Genomic DNA, 16,465 nt, shown 5'->3' with positions numbered 1-16,465 from the left:
CCCAGGTCCCGTGCAATTCACCCATTTAAAATGCACCGCTGGTGGTCTTTGTAGTATATTCACACAGTGGTACAACCATCCCCACATTCGCTAAAGAATGTTTTTGACAGCCCCCAAAAGAAACCCCACCTCCATGATTATTTGCCCCCTGTTTTTTTCCACAACTCTGTCCCAACCCTAGCCCACCACTATTCTACTTTATCTGTAAGGATTTGCCTATTCTGCACTTTCATACAAATGGCATCATACCATTCATGGCCCATTGTGTCTGGCTTCTTTTGATGATCATCATGTTTTCAGGTTTGATCCATGTTGTAACCTGTATCAGTACCTTATTCTTTCTCTGGCTGAATAGTATCCCATGGTTTGGATTTATCCCATTTTGTTGATTCATTTTTTTTAAATTTATTTATTTGACAGACAGAGATCACAAGTAGGCAGAGAGGCAGGCAGAGAGAGTGGGGGAAGCAGGCTCCCTGCTGAGCAGAGAACCCAATGCAGGGCTCGATCCAGGGACCCTGAGATCATGACCTGTGCCGAAGGCAGAGGCTTAACCCACTGAGCCACCCAGGCACTCCTGCTGATTCATTTATTGAGAGAAACTTGAGTTGTTTCCCTGTTTCGGCTGTTATGAATTATGCACCTATGAAATTTCCCATACAAGTTTTTGCATGGACATGTCCAGAGTGTTTAGAAGGTTGAATGAAGCAGAATCGAAGGTATCTGATATGCCCTTCACCAAATGAGGAATCTTAGAATCTGCCCTGACTCCTGCAATTTACAGCTTAGGAAACTGAGGCATGGAGAGGAGCAGAGACTTGTTCGAGATCACCTAAGGTGGTAGAGCATAGCACTTAATTGCCTATGCTTGTATCAGAATCCCCAGCACCAAATCCTGGTTCCACGTGGAGCTGGGTCACTTTAGGTCCGTCATCTCCCCTCTCGGATCCTCAGCGTCTTCATGTGAAAAGCGAGGATAGTAAGAGTATCTACCTCATATGGTTTTTGATGTAAGAATGGAAAGTTCCAGCCCATGTGTCTGGCACATGGTAGATGCTCTACAGATCTCAGCTGTTACCACGGCTGCGCCAGAGGTGGACCCTGAGTCTCCTGGCTCCCAGGTGTAAGAGGTCTTGAATCTACACTTCCCCAGTTCCCTTTCCTGTATGGTGGGCATCTTCCCAGAGTGATTATAAGTTCTTTGGGGGAAGGAGATAGGACTTCCTCTCACCACTGCCCAGAGTGTGTAAGAAGTGCCAAATGAGCACTTCTGCTCGCTTTCTCCGGCTCTCCCAAACTCTGGCCTTCACCAGGTGACCCAGCTAGGGACTGTGGTGGGTGTTAATTCTCTACATCTTTCCAATGCTCCCTGCACTGACTGAATGTGTCTCCCTTCCAGGCAGTGGGCAGTGTGCTGCCATGGACCTGGGGCCTCTAGAAGGCGGGTACCTGGAGCTTCTCAACAGCAGTGCTGATCCCTTGCAGCTCTACCACCTCTATGACCAGACGGACCTGGCTAGAGAAGAGCTTGAGCTCTGCTCAGGTGGGCTATCCCTGCTCTGGCCCCTCCCAGGTCCTTCCTCACCCCTCCCTCACTGCCTTTAGGGGGAGGCAGTCAGCAACTGGGGGTTGGGGTGTGGGGAGGCTGGGCAGGCGACGTTCTGACCGCCGAGCTCTGGTCAGCACCACGGACAGCTCCAAGCGCTCCCCTGTTCCCTTCCGAAGGGCACTTCTTCCAGCCCCGCACCGCCTCTCCTTCCTTCCCCACCAGCCCTCTTCCCAGACTTTTCCTGCTTCATCCGTGAGTCTTTTCCCTCCAGAACCCGACATGGACACCATCAACTGCGAGCAGTTCAGCAAACTGTTGTGTGACATCGAAGGTGATGAAGAGACCAGGGAGGCTTATGCCAATATCGGTGAGGAAGCATTCTGAACCCAGAAAAAGGCCAGTCGAGGGGAAGAGTTCCTTTTTCTCTTTTGCTAACCTCACCCATTCACCACAAATCACAGCAGGCTCCTCCCTCATAAATTAGGGCAAGGGGGGTGGGTGGGATTGCAGAGCAAGAGCTAGAAAAGAGACTCCAGGGAAATGGAGAGATGACCTCTTGCCCAATGACCACCAGGCAAAGTCATTTATATTCTCTGCCTTCAGTTCTATACCTTTTTATATTTCTTGCTCTACTTGCTTCCTTCCACACAGCCCATACCATATACCCCTCCCTGTCTTCTCCCTAGCTCCTAAGCCAAATGACTCTAGTATTTGTAATATCTACCATTTGGGTTCATTTGTTGCTCGCTGATCACTGTATGTGTGTTACTGCACTGAATCCATACAACAACAACAAAGGAAATAGATCCTATTAATATCTCCTTTTTGCAGAGGAGGAAATCGAGGCTTAGAGAGTTAAAGGAATGTACCCAAGCCTGCATTAGAGATAGCAATGGTCAGCCACGAGATGGAAAGCTAGGTCTTTCTCATTTCAAAGTCCTTCTTTTTAACCATGAAGAGGAAAGTGTCTAGGGTGGGGAGGTTCTCTAAGGCTTAAGCCGAGAGGCTTATCTTGCAGGTTTAAAAAGGGCAACTACTTCGAAATAAGGGCAGGACTCTTTGGGGAGAGGTGTTGCTGTTGGTTTTTACTTTGTTTTTTGGAGGGGAGTGGGGTAAAGTCTCCCTCCTTACAACTATCTCATAGAGTCTCTGTTGAATTAGAAAAAGATGCCCCCTCTTATGGAGGATAAAACCCCCACTTTTCCTCTTGCTGGGCAACCTTGTGCAGTCAACAACCTGCACAACTGTTCTTTGTGGCCCTTTTCCTGGCAACCCAAGAGCCACATAACTCAGGAGGTCGTGCATAGCGTGAATGTGGTCAGTCTTTCCCCAGTCCACAGTTAATCCTGCCACACACAAAGTGGAAAATGGAGAGTAGTAACTGTGTGTCTCAAAAATTACAGAACTGAGAAGTCTGCCCACTTCCTTTCCTTCTTGGGAACTTACTTGAGGAAGCAGAAGTGTTTGGTGTTGAGGACTTTCATATTCCTCACAGCTGGAGGCAGTGATGAAGGTTTGAGCATTACTTAGGATTTAGGGGGGTTTTTTGCAGGAAGTGGAAGCTGCCAAAGCAAGGCGAGGGGGAAGCTTCGTCCAAATCATTGGGCTTTCTCTGTGCTTCTAGAAAGCCAGGCTCTGGCCTGAGCGTGCAATCATTTGAGACATCTTGAAATATATGTAGAAAATGGCTTCCATATGTGCATGGTGGGTATAATAATCACACCTCCCTCATGGGATGGCTGAGGATAGGATGAGCTTCTCTGTGTAAAGTGTTTAGGAAAGAAAGGAATTTGCAAAGGGAGAGTCAGGTGCCCCGCCCACCCCGACCCAACTACCACCATCACCATCATCAGAGATATCAAGGTCACTGCTGCCCTTTCATGGCTCTCCATTGCTGATAAAGTCAAGCCCTACCTTTCCCCCAACATGAAACTTTCCTGCAGACACCTGTGTCTGAGTTTCTCAAACACCTCCCCTCACCCCGTCCTCACTGCCCCAAACTCTCTGCTTTCCACCTCTCTGACTGTGACCGTCTTTCAATGGCTGGCTCTGAGATCCCTTCCCTCTGGAGCCCTCCCTCAAAGACCCATGCTGCCATACGCTGTTTCCTCTGCCCTTTTGCCGTGATAGCTGTCTTTCCCTGGGCTCCCAGTCATGTAGCATCTGATATAAAGAACCACTGTTTCTTAATTGCCTGTGGTGTCCTGGCTACTGTATCTGATGCTTTAACTTAGAGGCAGAGCCTCTAATCCTCACCATGCATCCTTGGGTTGTAGGCATGTCTTATTCTCATTACACAGCTGAGGACGTGGAGCCCCAGAGAGGTTAAGTCATTGGTCCAAGCTTGCACAGCTAGTAGGGTTAACGGGGGTCAAGCTGGGATTGAAACTTAAAGCCCGTGACAACTCTACCACACTGCCTTGTACTACTTTACAGCAATAGTTAAGTTTTCATGGATGCGTATCATCCCTTCAACTAGATTGAGAGCCCATGAAGGTTCAGGGTTCCTTCATTAATTTCATCTTTGAGTCAGGAAATGCTGATTGAGACCCCCGCCCCATGCATGCCAAGGCTGGAGGGTCACAGTTCCCTGGTGCCCACCCCAAGGCCAGGCACACAGTGGGTATTCAGAAAACTCATTGACTGACTGTTCTTTTCCTTGTCTGGGCAGCGGAACTGGACCAGTACGTGTTTCAGGACTCCCAGCTGGATGGTCTGGGCAAAGACATTTTTAGTAAGTTGGGGGGACTCTTGGCTCAGCCTGCATTTCCTTCCTTGTTCCTTGGTGAGCAACCTGATGACCTCCCTTGGAAGGATGGTCAGATCCTGCCCCAGCACACGGACAATGAAGGCTCATTTGGGGCATCCACTGACTGTGTGTTGCAGTCTCTCTCTTTTTTTTCCCCCCCAAAGTCGAGCACATAGGATTGGATGAAATAATCAGCGAGAATGTGGAGGTGCTGGAGGAAGCAGGGCAGAAAAGTCAGAAAAGACGTGAGTAAGCCCTTCTCAGATCTGACCTCAGCCTGCTTGACTCCTGGCCCTGCCTTGGCCCCAGAACCTGCTGTGGCTCCCAGTGGCTTCCCTTGTTAAGTCCTGTCTGCTCTGCCTGGGTTTGGACATGCCACCCTCCACTCCCCTCACCGGTGCTCCCTGGTGACCCAGGGAGGAAGCAGATAGCCCTGGGGCTAAGGCCATTCTCCAAGTGTGTCTCTAAGGACCTTTGGGCTCTGGCTTCTCTTTCATCCTTAGTTGTCACCCCTGTCTTTGAGGGAGGTGTCTTCAACCTTAGATTCTAGAGTCAGCAAGAACTGGGTATGGGTCCGGGTCTGTTATCTCTGGACTCTGTGGCCTTGAGCAAGTGCCTATCCTTCTCTGAGCCTCCTACTCAGTCTCCCTTTCTCCTTTGTCCTTACTGGCAGTCATCTTTTTATACCATCAGTTTTTAAATGCAAATTGCTGCCCTGCTAACCCTCCAATGGCTACCAAATACATACACAAGGCAAATATGATCTGACCCTTCCCACCTCTCCAAGCTTGCCATGGGGCAGGATACTCCAGCCACAGTGGCTTCCTACCATTCCTAGAACTCATGTACCCTTTCCAGCCTCAGGCCTCACGTGCCCTTGGCTCTTGAGGTTCTATCTGGAAGGCCCTTTTCCCAGTTCTTCCCAAGGCAGGCTCCTATGAATCCTTGAGGTCTTGGCTAACATGTCACCTCTTCCTGGAGGCCCTCCCTGACCACCTTTCCCCATGGATCACCTTGCTGATTTTCATCTTGTGTGTGTATCTCCTCGTCCCTCAGCACTTGTCACCATCTGGACTTTTTAAAATGTATTGCCTTTTGCCTGGTTCCCTGCTGCGAGAACCGTGATCTTGTCTTCCTTACTCATGAACTACACCCGCAGGATCTAGCACAGGGCCTCCAGTAGCACCTCAGTAAATGTCCACCAAGTGCGAATATCTGTAAAATGGGCTGAACAGTCGAGTGAGCGCTTACTACATTCCAGACCACATATCAGACGTGTACCTATTACTTGATCTGTCCACAGATAAAGCAGGTTCATGCTATAAAAATTCAAAAGGTGCAAGGATATTCAGTGGGGGAAAAAAAAAATCTCCTTCCCACGCCTGTCCCCTAAGCCCTCAGTTCGCCTCCCTGAAAACAGCCTACTTGGCTGGTTCCCTCCAGGGCATTCCTCTTGCTGGCTTGCTTTGTTCATTTTATTCGATAGGTATTTTCCCCAGCATTTTACTGTGAAGCTTTGCAACATGAAATAAATGTGAAAGAATCATACTGCAAATGTTTGCCTTAACATACCTCTGTCCGTCCGTCCATCTATCCCACTATCCATCCACTCATCCATTTGTTTTTTTATTGGGAACATTTCAAAGTAAACCGCAGACACCAGTACCCTTCCCCGTAGGTCCATTGGCATTCTCATTCTCTTTCAGCGCCGCGTGGAATTTCGCTGGGTGGGTGAACCGTGATTTAAGCAGCCCCTTGCTGAGGGGCGCGTAGGACTTTTCCCCGCTAGTGTGCTACTGCTCGATACTTAGCTCACCGATTTTCCATTCATTCCTGCAGAGTAGGAAGCTCTGCCCCTGTGTCCCAGATGAGTGATCAAAGGCACACAGAGGTGGAACACCTGGGTGGCTCAGTGGGTTAAAGCCTCTGCCTTCAGCTCAGGTCACGATCCCAGGGTCCTGGGATCCAGCCCTGCATCGGGCTCTCTGCTCAGCGGGGAGCCTGCTTCCTCCTCTCTCTCTGCTTGCTTCTCTGTCTACTTGTGATCTCTGTCTGTCAAATAAATAAATAAAATCTTTAAAGAAAAAAAAAAAAAAGGCTCACAGAGGCTCTGTTGCAAAACCACCGGGCTAGGGAGGGACCCCAAGCAGGTTGTTGTTGTTTTTGTTTTTATTTTCCTAAACTCAGAATCGTCTTGTGTCCCCTTTGTGGCTCTGCCTCTTCTAGTCCCTCACTGCCCTGGGTCTTCAAGGTGGGGTTTGGGCACAAGCAGGCAAGCAGGGTGGCAAGGGTCAGGGGAAGGGGAGGGACTGGGAGCTGCAGGGCCACTTCCCAGCCGTTAAAGGCAGGGCCATAGGGGCTGCTGGGGTTCATGGGCCCCTCATGGCTGGGACCACACCTTCCTTGGGGCGGCTGACCATGATGTTCTCTTTGCAGCCTTCCCAGAGGAGCTGCCCGTGGACTTGAAGCACAGGAAGCTAGGTGAGCAGGGTGGGGTGCACCGAGGGGGGTGCAGAGTGCGAGGCAGGGAAGCCAGCCTCTTCAGGAGCATGAACGAACTGGCAGTGGAAAGCCAAGGCTCAGAGAGGGGAGGTCACTTGTCCAAGATCACACAGCCAGTGAGAGGCGGAACTGGGATTCAAACCAAGATTCGGTCATGACTCCGTTGCCCCTGCTCTGCCGTTTAAAGGCCGCTGGGAGATCCAACTTCTACAAAGCCTCTCCCCCGACACCCCTTCTTAAATTCTGAGTCAGAGTTGAGGCCCCACTTTCTGCCTTACTCCACTGCCCCTCCAGACCAGACCACACGTCTCCTTTTGGAGGGCAGCATCACCTAGGGTCAGCTGGTCACCCAGCGCCCTCTGGCCTCCCGAGAGCCCTTTGCCTCAGCGAGCCTCTTCCCCAGGCTCACCGTCCCCCACCAGGGGCTGCGTCCGCTCCCTCCACCCCCCCCATCCCACTCAGCTGTTATTGAGAAGAAGGTGGGGACCCTAGCCCCCGAGGGGCCCAGAGTGAGGAAGCAGCTCACAGTCTAATGAGGGAAGCCTAGTCCCTGCCCTCAGAAAGTTCTGATCTGGTGGGGGAGACTGGGAGCCCGCCCCTGAAGAATCCAGAACGATGGAGAAGCGATTCCTGCCTTCGGACATCTCTTAGTCCGATGGGAGAGACGGGGTTCCTACTTTCCAAGACCACCAGTCTGATGGGGGAGACAGGAGCTCTGCCTGTGAAGACCCCGGGGTGATAGAGAGGTAGTTCCTGTGTTCAGAGAGCTCCCAGTCTGACGGGAGAAGCAAATGTCTATCCTCTTCGACCTGCTTACTAAAGGGAGGAGAGAAACTGCCCCACTCAGATGGGACAGCACAGGACAGATCCTGCCTCCTTTGGGGAGTGCTTGGGGCCTCGTAGGGTCCCCCCAGGGGCTCAGAGGCTGGCTGTGGAAGGTGGTAGGGGCCTGACCCAACAGCCAGTGACAGGGAGAGGGCCGGGGGGGGTGTGGAAGGCTGCTTGGCACAGGGAAGTTGCCGACAGAACAGCTTCCCCCAGGGCTGGGAAGTGGACAGGAGCTCCCTGCAACTGCCGGGAGAGAGATCCACTCCGCTTTTGCGATCGTCCCCAGAAGGGCCCCGCCAGACGCCCCCTCAGATCCCACCCATGGTCCCCCGGATCTAGCATGGTCCTCTTCCTCACAGCCGAGCCCGTCACTGTGCCCATGGTGACTGGCACGTTCCTGGTGGGGCCAGTGAGCGACTCCTCAGCACTGCCCTGCCTGTCACCTCCTGCTGTGTTCAACAAGGAGCCAGAATCCAGCCCGCGTTGGATGGAAGAGACCGTCCTGGTGCCTGGTATATTAGGGACTTGGAGTGGGGGGTGGTTTCCTCCCTCCCGGGGGTTGCCTGAAAAGTGGCCACAGCAAGGCCCAGCAGGGACAGGAACCCTCCCCCCATGTTGGTGTCACCCAGATCCCTCCCAGCTTGTCCCATCCCTCAGGGTCCTCGTCAGCTCAGCCTGTGCCCGAGAATGTGCCTCCACAGGAAACCTCCCTGGGAGATAGAGCCAGGAATCCCCTCCCGTGAGGGCGTTTGCTCAGCAGCCATCTTCATTCATCAGCGATGAGCTGAGCACCTTATCTGCCCGCTCACTCTGCTGGGTGCTGGGGACAGACACAGCTGCTGCTCTGGGGGACAGTGGAGCCCTTTAGAAAGAGAGTCCGGTCTTAACTGCAGAATCAGAGAACGGGATTATGAACACTGGTGCTCACTGACTTTGTCTCCTGCAGTGCCCCCTTCCAGTTCCTTGCTGGGGTGCCTCAGCCTTCCTGCTGGACCCATTCAGATTGTCCCCAGCCTCCCCTCTCTGCCCCAGGGGCTCTGGCAGATCTCAGGGCCTGGGACAGGGGTGTCCAGTATGGTCATCTATCAAGGTGAGTGTTCGAGACCTAGCCTCCCCCACCCTGCCCCCTCTTGTGGCTATCTGAACACTCCCTGCCCCCGTCCTCCCCCAACCCCAAGCATCTGACACCTTCTCATAATCCTCCCTCCCCGGAACACCCTTCTCTGACCCCCTTTCCCATCTATCAAAAGCATAAGAGCAGAGGTCCCCGAGGTGGTCTGGGTGAGGGACCTACTCAGGGGCTGTAACTTTCTATGTATCTATCTCTTTCCCCCACTAAGCCTTAGATTTGCCTTTTTTCCCCCTTTGTGTTAAACCTTATTATATTTAAAAATCACATCAATACTTGCTCATTCACAACGAAATGAGAGACTTACAAGAGTCACGGAGGCTCTTCTGCACTCTCTTAGCCTAGTGTGGCGAGCGGTTTTGTATGCCTCTTTGCGTGGCTTTTTTGGAATTACCTTCTTTCCTGATCGGCAGTCTGGTCCCTGCTGACCTCCCCCACTGAGGAGCTGTGAATTGCCCAGGGCAAGGCTCCTTTGGGCTCTCAGGGCTGGGAGAGAGGATGAAGTCAGTGGGCGAGACTGTCACCCTAGCCAAGAGCACCCTTTAAACGTTGGAGGCTGGGTTTTTTGTAGAAGGCACTGGTGGACCCAAAACAAGGGAACATGGCCTGACCTGACATCCAGGCCAATGAGCACTGATTGCAGAGCACGATGAGTGTTACTGTAACAGACTGTGCCCATTTCACAGATGGGGAAACCAAGTCGCGGTGAGCTAGGTGTAACTCCAGAGTTCTTTCCTCAGTCCTGTCCTGAGAGGTCTTCCTTTGGAAGTTCCCCAGTCTCCTCCCCAGACTTCCCAAGCTGAGACTGATCTCCTTTGGGATCGAGGGGTGACCCAAGTGGGGCCCGGGGTAGATACCTGGTTGTTCTGACCCTTCCCTTTGTCCCAATATAGGCGAGATGCCCCAGGCCAGCCAAGTGCTTCCTTCCAGTGGCCCAGCTGTGCAGAGCCTCCCCAAGTCTCCAGATCGGCCTGGCTCCACCAGCCCCTTTGCTCCGTCTGCAACTGACCTTCCTGGCATGCCAGAACCAGCCTTGACCTCCCGTGCAAATACAACAGGTAAGGACCCTTGGGGGCTCGTGGGAGTTAAAGGAAGCAGGACAGAGGCCCTGGGCGAAGGCATCATCTCAATCAGGTCCATGAGCCAAGCTGTCCACAAGGACAGGCAGGCTGTGTTTATAGGTAAAACAAGGCAGGGTGGTCTCCAGGGAGTGGACAAAGGAGAACCCATGTTCCACCTAAACTGGACCACTGGCTTTCCGCTGCTTGCCATCGGGCACGAAACCAGACCCAGTGCAGCCAGACCTTCTGAATGGTCAGCAAAATCTGCAAATTCTCCGTTTTTACATAGGTACTATGCTTTTTAAACCACTGGTTAAAATTTATAAAGCAGCGCTGGCCCAAGAAAGGCCTCTTTGAGTGGGATACAGCCTCAGGTCACTCCCTTATGACCGTCGTCTCGGGGGAGACCCAGCCCCCAGCCTCCCCACCCGCTGGTTCTGCCTTCGGAGAGGACTGAATGTCCCTGAGGCAGGAAGGTCCCTGGGGAACGCCCTTCACCCAAATTTCTTCATCTGCAGAGGACCAGATGTCCCCTACCCAGGGCCTGGCGACTCATGAGGTCTCCAGCAAGCCTCCGAAATGGCCTGGTGAGTGAGAGGGGGCGGACTCTCTGTGCCCTGGGGACGTCTCTGCTCCTTTGCTCGTTCTGTGAGCAAATCATGTGTGCGGAGGTCCCGCCCTTGTAAGCCCACGCCAGGGGGGGTGGCATCTGGTTTTGCTGACTCTGGACACGGGGGTGATGGGAGGTGGGATCATGAGACCAGGACCGAGCCCCGAGTCTCACTCTGGTCTGTGAGCTCTTCTAAGCAGATACATGGAATCATGCATGTGACAGAAAAAAAAAAAAAAAAAAAGCCCTAATATCATCCCCCTTTTGCAGAGCGGGGACTCCTGGGGGACCCCTGGAGCCGTAGCAGGGTCCATAACATGCTCCGTAATTAGCTATGGGCCTGGGATTTGAACCAGATACACGGATTCCACTCTCTTAACTCTCAATACCGCCCCCCACCGCAGGGACTTTCTGTAGCGAGGGTGCTAAAGAAGGGGCTTAGGGAGTAAATGAAGGGGCAGATAAGGAAGGGAGAAGACAGGTGAATGAGGGGTGTGAGAGTCAATGAATGAATGAATGAAGTCTGCGTCACAAGGCAGCGGGTGGGGACCAAGACGCTGGTGGTGGCCGTGGGGCTGGTGATGGCCCACCCTGCTGCTAGCACTGTCCCCACCCAACACACGCACAGACACACACACCCTTGGGCCTTTGCAGAGAGCGTGGAGCAGTTCTGCCGTTCCCTCCGGGACAAGTACCAGGCCGAGCCCGCAGACCCGGAAGGCATCCTGGTGGAGGTGGAGCTGGTGAGGGCGCGGCTGGAGAGGAGCAGCGACAAGAGCCAGGAGCGGGAGCTGGCCACCCCGGACTGGGCGGAGCGGCAGCTGGCCCGCGGGGGTCTGGCTGAGGTGCTGCTGGCTGCTGGGGACCGCCGGCGGCCGCGGGAGACGCAGGTGATCGCCGTGCTGGGTAAAGCCGGACAGGGGAAGAGCCGCTGGGCCCGGGAAGTGAGCCGCGCCTGGGCCTGTGGCCAGCTGCCCCAGTACGACTTCGTCTTCTACTTCCCCTGCCACTGTCTGGACCGCGCGGGGGACAGTTACCGCCTGCAGGATCTGCTCTTCTGCCTGGGCCCCCAGCCACAGCCCGCGGACGAGGTCTTCAGCCACGTCTCGAGAAGGCCCGACCGGGTTCTGCTCATCCTGGATGCCTTCGAGGGCCTCGAAGGCCAAGACGGCCTCCTGCACAGCGCAGGCGGACCTGTGTCCACAGAGCCGCACTCCTTCCGGGGGCTGCTGGCCGGGCTCTTCCAGCGGAAGCTGCTGCGAGGCTGCACCGTACTGCTCACGGCCCGGCCCCGGGGCCGCCTGGCCCAGAGCCTCAGCAAGGCCGACGTCCTGTTCGAGGTGGCCGGCTTCTCCGCCCAGCAGGCCGAGACCTACGTGACCCACTACCTGGAGCGCATCGGGGGTACCGAGCGCCGAGAGCGAGCCCTAGCGCTCCTCCGCCGCCGGCCCTTCCTGCTCAGCCTCAGCCACAGTCCCACCGTGTGCCGGGCCGTGTGCCAGCTCTCCGAGGCCCTCCTGGAGCTGGATGGTGAGGCCGAGCTGCCCTCCACGCTCACGGGACTCTATGTGGGGCTGCTGAGCCCTGCAGCCCGAGACAGCCCCCCGGGGGCCCTGGCGGGACTGGCCAGGCTGGCCTGGGAGCTGGGCCGCAGACACCGTGGCACCCTGAGGGACAGCCAGTTCCCATCAGCGGAGGTGAGGGCCTGGGCCGTGACCCGAGGCCTGGTGCAGCCTGTCCCGGGGGCCCCAGACGCAGAGCTGGCCTTCTCCAGCTTCCTCCTGCAGTGCTTCCTGGGAGCCGTGTGGCTGGCTCTGAGCACTGAGATCAAGGACAAGGAGCTGCCGCAGTACTTGGCCTTGACCCCGAGGAAGAAGAGGCCGTATGACAACTGGCTGGAGGGCGTGCCGCGCTTCCTGGCTGGGCTGCTTTTCCAGCCTCACGCTGATGGCCTCGGAGCCCTGACGGGACCGGCGGGGGCCGCCGTGGGGGCCAGGAAGCAGAAGGCGCTCAGCAGGTACCTGAAGCGGCTGCAGCCCGGGATGCTCCGGGCTGGGCGGCTGCTGGAGCTGCTGCACTGTGCCCACGAGGCTGCGGACGCTGGGCTCTGGCAGCACGTGGTGCAGGGGCTCCCGGCCCGCCTCTCCTTCCTGGGCACCCGGCTCACACCGCCCAATGCCTATGTGCTGCACAGCGCCTTGGAGGCGGCCGGCCGAGACTTCTCCCTGGACCTCCGCAGCACTGGCATCGACCCCGCTGGGCTGGGGAGCCTCGTGGGACTCCGCTGTGTCACCCATTTCAGGTGTGGGCGGGGGGGGGGCAGCGCTTCTGCTGTGGTCTTGGCGCTGGTCCTGGTGCTGGGCACCGCGGTAGGGTCTCGGTCAGAATTTACGGTCGCCGGGCGGGGGCAGGCGGAAGGGATGCCTTCCGTTTTCAAGATGAGGACATCCAGGCTCAGAGAGGGACAGCAGCTCGCCCAAGGTCACACAGCCCGTGAAGGACAGTGTCTTTCACCCATATTTGTGGAGTTTTTAAATTAAATGTTTTTTTCTATTTTAGAGAGGTGGGGGAGGAGAGGGAGAGGGAGAAGGAAAGAATCTCAAGCAGACTCCACACTGAGCAGAGCCAGACATGGGGCTTGACCTCACGACCGGGAGATCATGACCTGAGGCCAAACCAAGAATCTGACACTTAACCAACCAAGCCACCCAGGCAGCCCTTCAACCAGTATCCATTCTGCTTCATCTTCAACTGTCCATCAGAGCAGTCTTCCTAGAACTTGCATCTGGTCATATTCTATCCCTCTGATTCCTTAACTTGGCTCATTTAAATTATTCTCTGATCTGTTTGATCACTTCAGCCTCATCTGCAGAAAATCTCTCCCACTTTCCCCCCAAATATACTTCACCTAAGCTATGAAGTCCTGTACCATTATACTGGTTCAACCAAGGATTCACCCCTGAGCTCCCTGGTAGCCAAAGCAAAAAGCAAAACCAAACCACTGGGAGGGCTGAGAAAAGGGAGGCATCAGTAGGAACTGGAGTGGATATGGAAGGCTTCCTGGAGGAGGTAGGGATGAAGTTGAGGACAGTGTCTGAATAGGTAGGAGGTTCCTTCATGGAGCTGCCCCTCCATTATGGTCTAGCCCGGCCCTTGTGCCTGGGTCTGAGGCCTTTTCTCCGCAGGGCTTCGCTGAGTGACACGGTGGGCCTGTGGGAGTCTCTACAGCAGCGTGGGGAGACTGAGCTGCTCCAGGCAGTGGAGGAGAAGTTCACCATCGAGCCTTTCAAGGCCAACTCCCCAAAGGATGTGGAAGACTTGGGCAACCTCGTGCAGATCCAGAGGTGAGGAGGAGAGGGCGTGAGAGATGGCACAGACCATGCAGGTGGAGGTCAGGCAGGACTCAACGTTAAGTTTGCCATTGGTACTTCTCCTCTCCTTGAGGACGTCCTGAGCTCTCCCCAGGCCACCCAGAATCTCCCACTGTAGGCACCCCCTGGGCAGAGCCGCCAGGACCCATTACCTTGTGCCATTCAAAACTAGCCATCATGAATCCAATTCGTCCTCAGCTAGAGCCAGACAGATACTCCCTGCTAAGGGTAGAGAGGTTGCCTTCTGCATCTAGTGACAGAAGTGACACGGATGGCCGCCTTTCAAGGCAGCCAGGATCAGAACTGTCCCCATCTGATAGGTGGCAAGGCTGGAAGGTCTAGAAGGCAGAGAAAGTTGGCTGTGGAGCAGCTGTTTCTCATTCTGTCCTCATCCGTTGCTGGACCCCCTACTGTGTGTACTGTGTGCTCCTGGGTCTGGGTTTGGTAAGCACCTGCTCCGAGGCTTTTTTCCATGAAACCCACAGGAAGTCCTTCATCATGCCCTATTCTGAGATATATATTTTTAAAGATTTTATTTATTTATTTGACAGAGAGAGACATCACAAGTAGGCAGAGGCAGGCAGAGAGAGAGGGGGAAGCAAGCTCCCCGCTGAGCAGAGAGCCCGATGCGGGGCTCGATCCCAAGACCCTGAGATCATGACCTGAGCCGAAGGCAGAGGCTTTAACCCACTGAGCCACCCAGGCACCCTCTGAGATATTTTTTTAACAGGGGACAACAACATCCCCCAAGGAAGGCAGGCCTCCCCAGGAATTTGTAGCCCAGAGGCAGGCATCCTGGATCCCTCTTGTAGAGGCTCAGGGACAGGCAAAGAGCCTGCTGTCCGCTGACTTTGCCCGTTCTCTCCAGGACAAGGAGTTCCTTGGAAGACACAGCTGGAGAGCTCCCTGCCGTCCGGGACCTGAAGAAGCTGGAGTTTGCGTAAGCAGAGGAGTGAAGAGTCTTGGGTCCCTGTGAGGTCTCTTATCTGCCGTTATTAGCGGGGCCCATCCCACTGGGAATGGAGATAGGTCCCCAAAATCATTTTTTTTAAATATTTTATTGATTTATTTGAGAGAAAGAGAGAGAGAGAGAGAGAGTGGGAGGAGAAGCAGAGGGAGAGGGACAAGCAGACTCCGCCGTGCTGAGCTTGGAGCCCGACGCTGGGCTTGATCCCGGGACCTTGAGATCATGACCTGAGCCAAAGGCAGATGCTTAGCTGATTGAGCCACCCAGGAACCCCCTCAAAATCATTCTTATCCTATTGTCTCGCCCCTTTGGAAGCCAGCTTCCGGCATCTGGGGATCGGCTGGCCAGGGCTGGGGCTGGGGCTTCTTGGGTGTGATGCCAAGTGGCCCATTTACCAGTGAACATCCGCCTTCCCATTCATTCAGTGGGCAGAGTCCATGGACTGAGGCCACTGTCCTCAATGAGCCCGAAGTTTAGTGTAAACAGACAGTTATCCCCTGCTGTGATTGGGGGCCCGTGGTGGCCAGGGGTAGGGAGGCCAAGGGGACCCTCTGGAGAAGGTGACCAAAGGGTTGATGGTTGCCTGACTCTTGCTCCAACAAAGGAAGAAACTAAATTCGTGTACGATCCTTGTTAGAGATCTAAAATCATCTAACGATTAGGAAGAAATTATTAAACACCTACAGTGTACTCAGTGCAATTTACATATGCTCTGGGAGGCGGTCACTGCCTGCCCCATCTTACAGATGAGAAAACTGAGGCCTAGCCATGTTAAGTGGCTTGCCCAAGGTCCCCAGCTGGTCACCCACCAGCTACCTGCCCCTCCTGATCTCTGCTCCCCCGGACCCCAGGAAAAGCAAGCGTTTCTGGTTTTGAACAGAGACAAGGTGCCCCATTTGTGCAGAATTAAAAATGTTGCTGGAAAGAGGAAATGCGTGAAAACAATCACCAAGGGCCCCTTCTGCCTCTGAATTATTTTCAGCTTAAAAAGCCCCGAGGCTGAGGTCGGAAGTGTGCTCTGGGGAACAATAGCCGTGAGGTGGAACGGCCCAGAACCAGGACACTAGCCACCCGGAGGCCAGAAGCCCCAAGAAAGTTCTGAGGAAGGAAGGAAGGAAGGAAAGGACTATTTTGGGTGTGTGACTGCCAGCCACCATGTCTGGTACCACGCAGGCCCTCACGGCCTGGAGATAAGGCCTGTTGGCTGCTCAGAACCCGTGAGGTGCTCTGTGGGGGGGGACGGGGTCCTTCCCTGAGTCAGCCCTTGAACAGGTACCCTCCATATCCTGGGCTGCCTTCCCTGCTCCCTCCACTCCAGCCCCAGGCTCACTACACAGGGTCTTGCTGGCCTCTAGGCTCACTACACAGGGTCTGACCCCTGGGCCTTTGCACTGCCTTGCCTTCTGCCCACGATGCTCCTGCCCAGACACCTTCACGGCCCACACCACTAGTCTCTCACTTCCTTCTTGTTTCCACCGAGCTAAATGCTCCCGTGTTTGAAAGTACCATTCATTCTACCCCGACTGCCACCATCCTAGTCTCTGAATTACTGCTTATCTCCCACGCCAGATAATCGACCGATTTCTTTGATTATCTGTCTTGCCCACGGGACCATGAGCTCCATGAACAAGGGACAGGATCTCTGTCTGTTTTGTTCATGGCTCTGACCCAGACAGACTTATATGGGCCCGGCCCCCAG

The 16,465-nt window shown here is 54.6% G+C and overlaps 1 protein-coding gene across 11 annotated transcripts in view; it reads left to right on the top strand.

The window, feature by feature from the left end:
- CIITA (class II major histocompatibility complex transactivator) overlaps positions 1-16,465 on the top strand; it is a 47,202-nt gene that overhangs the window by 21,065 nt on the left and 9,672 nt on the right. For 9 of the 11 annotated variants that reach the window (XM_032327554.1, XM_032327552.1, XM_032327555.1 and 6 more), the window contains 12 exons: positions 1,400-1,543; positions 1,821-1,916; positions 4,221-4,283; positions 4,463-4,543; positions 6,735-6,779; positions 7,988-8,140; positions 8,575-8,718; positions 9,651-9,815; positions 10,337-10,405; positions 11,083-12,730; positions 13,614-13,772; positions 14,668-14,739. In XM_032327554.1, the coding sequence (XP_032183445.1) occupies positions 1,400-1,543; positions 1,821-1,916; positions 4,221-4,283; positions 4,463-4,543; positions 6,735-6,779; positions 7,988-8,140; positions 8,575-8,718; positions 9,651-9,815; positions 10,337-10,405; positions 11,083-12,730; positions 13,614-13,772; positions 14,668-14,739 (2,839 nt within the window). Of the gene's footprint in view, positions 1-1,399; positions 1,544-1,820; positions 1,917-4,220; positions 4,284-4,462; positions 4,544-6,734; positions 6,780-7,987; positions 8,141-8,574; positions 8,719-9,650; positions 9,816-10,336; positions 10,406-11,082; positions 12,731-13,573; positions 13,773-14,667; positions 14,740-15,748; positions 15,886-16,465 lie in introns of those variants that run through there. The other 2 variants (XR_004281803.1, XM_032327561.1) reach the window with 2 other exon arrangements.

Source organism: Mustela erminea, chromosome 20, assembly GCF_009829155.1.
Source record: "Mustela erminea isolate mMusErm1 chromosome 20, mMusErm1.Pri, whole genome shotgun sequence".
In the NCBI taxonomy this organism is placed as follows: domain Eukaryota; kingdom Metazoa; phylum Chordata; class Mammalia; order Carnivora; family Mustelidae; genus Mustela; species Mustela erminea.
This window is presented reverse-complemented; position numbering and strand designations above follow the sequence as displayed.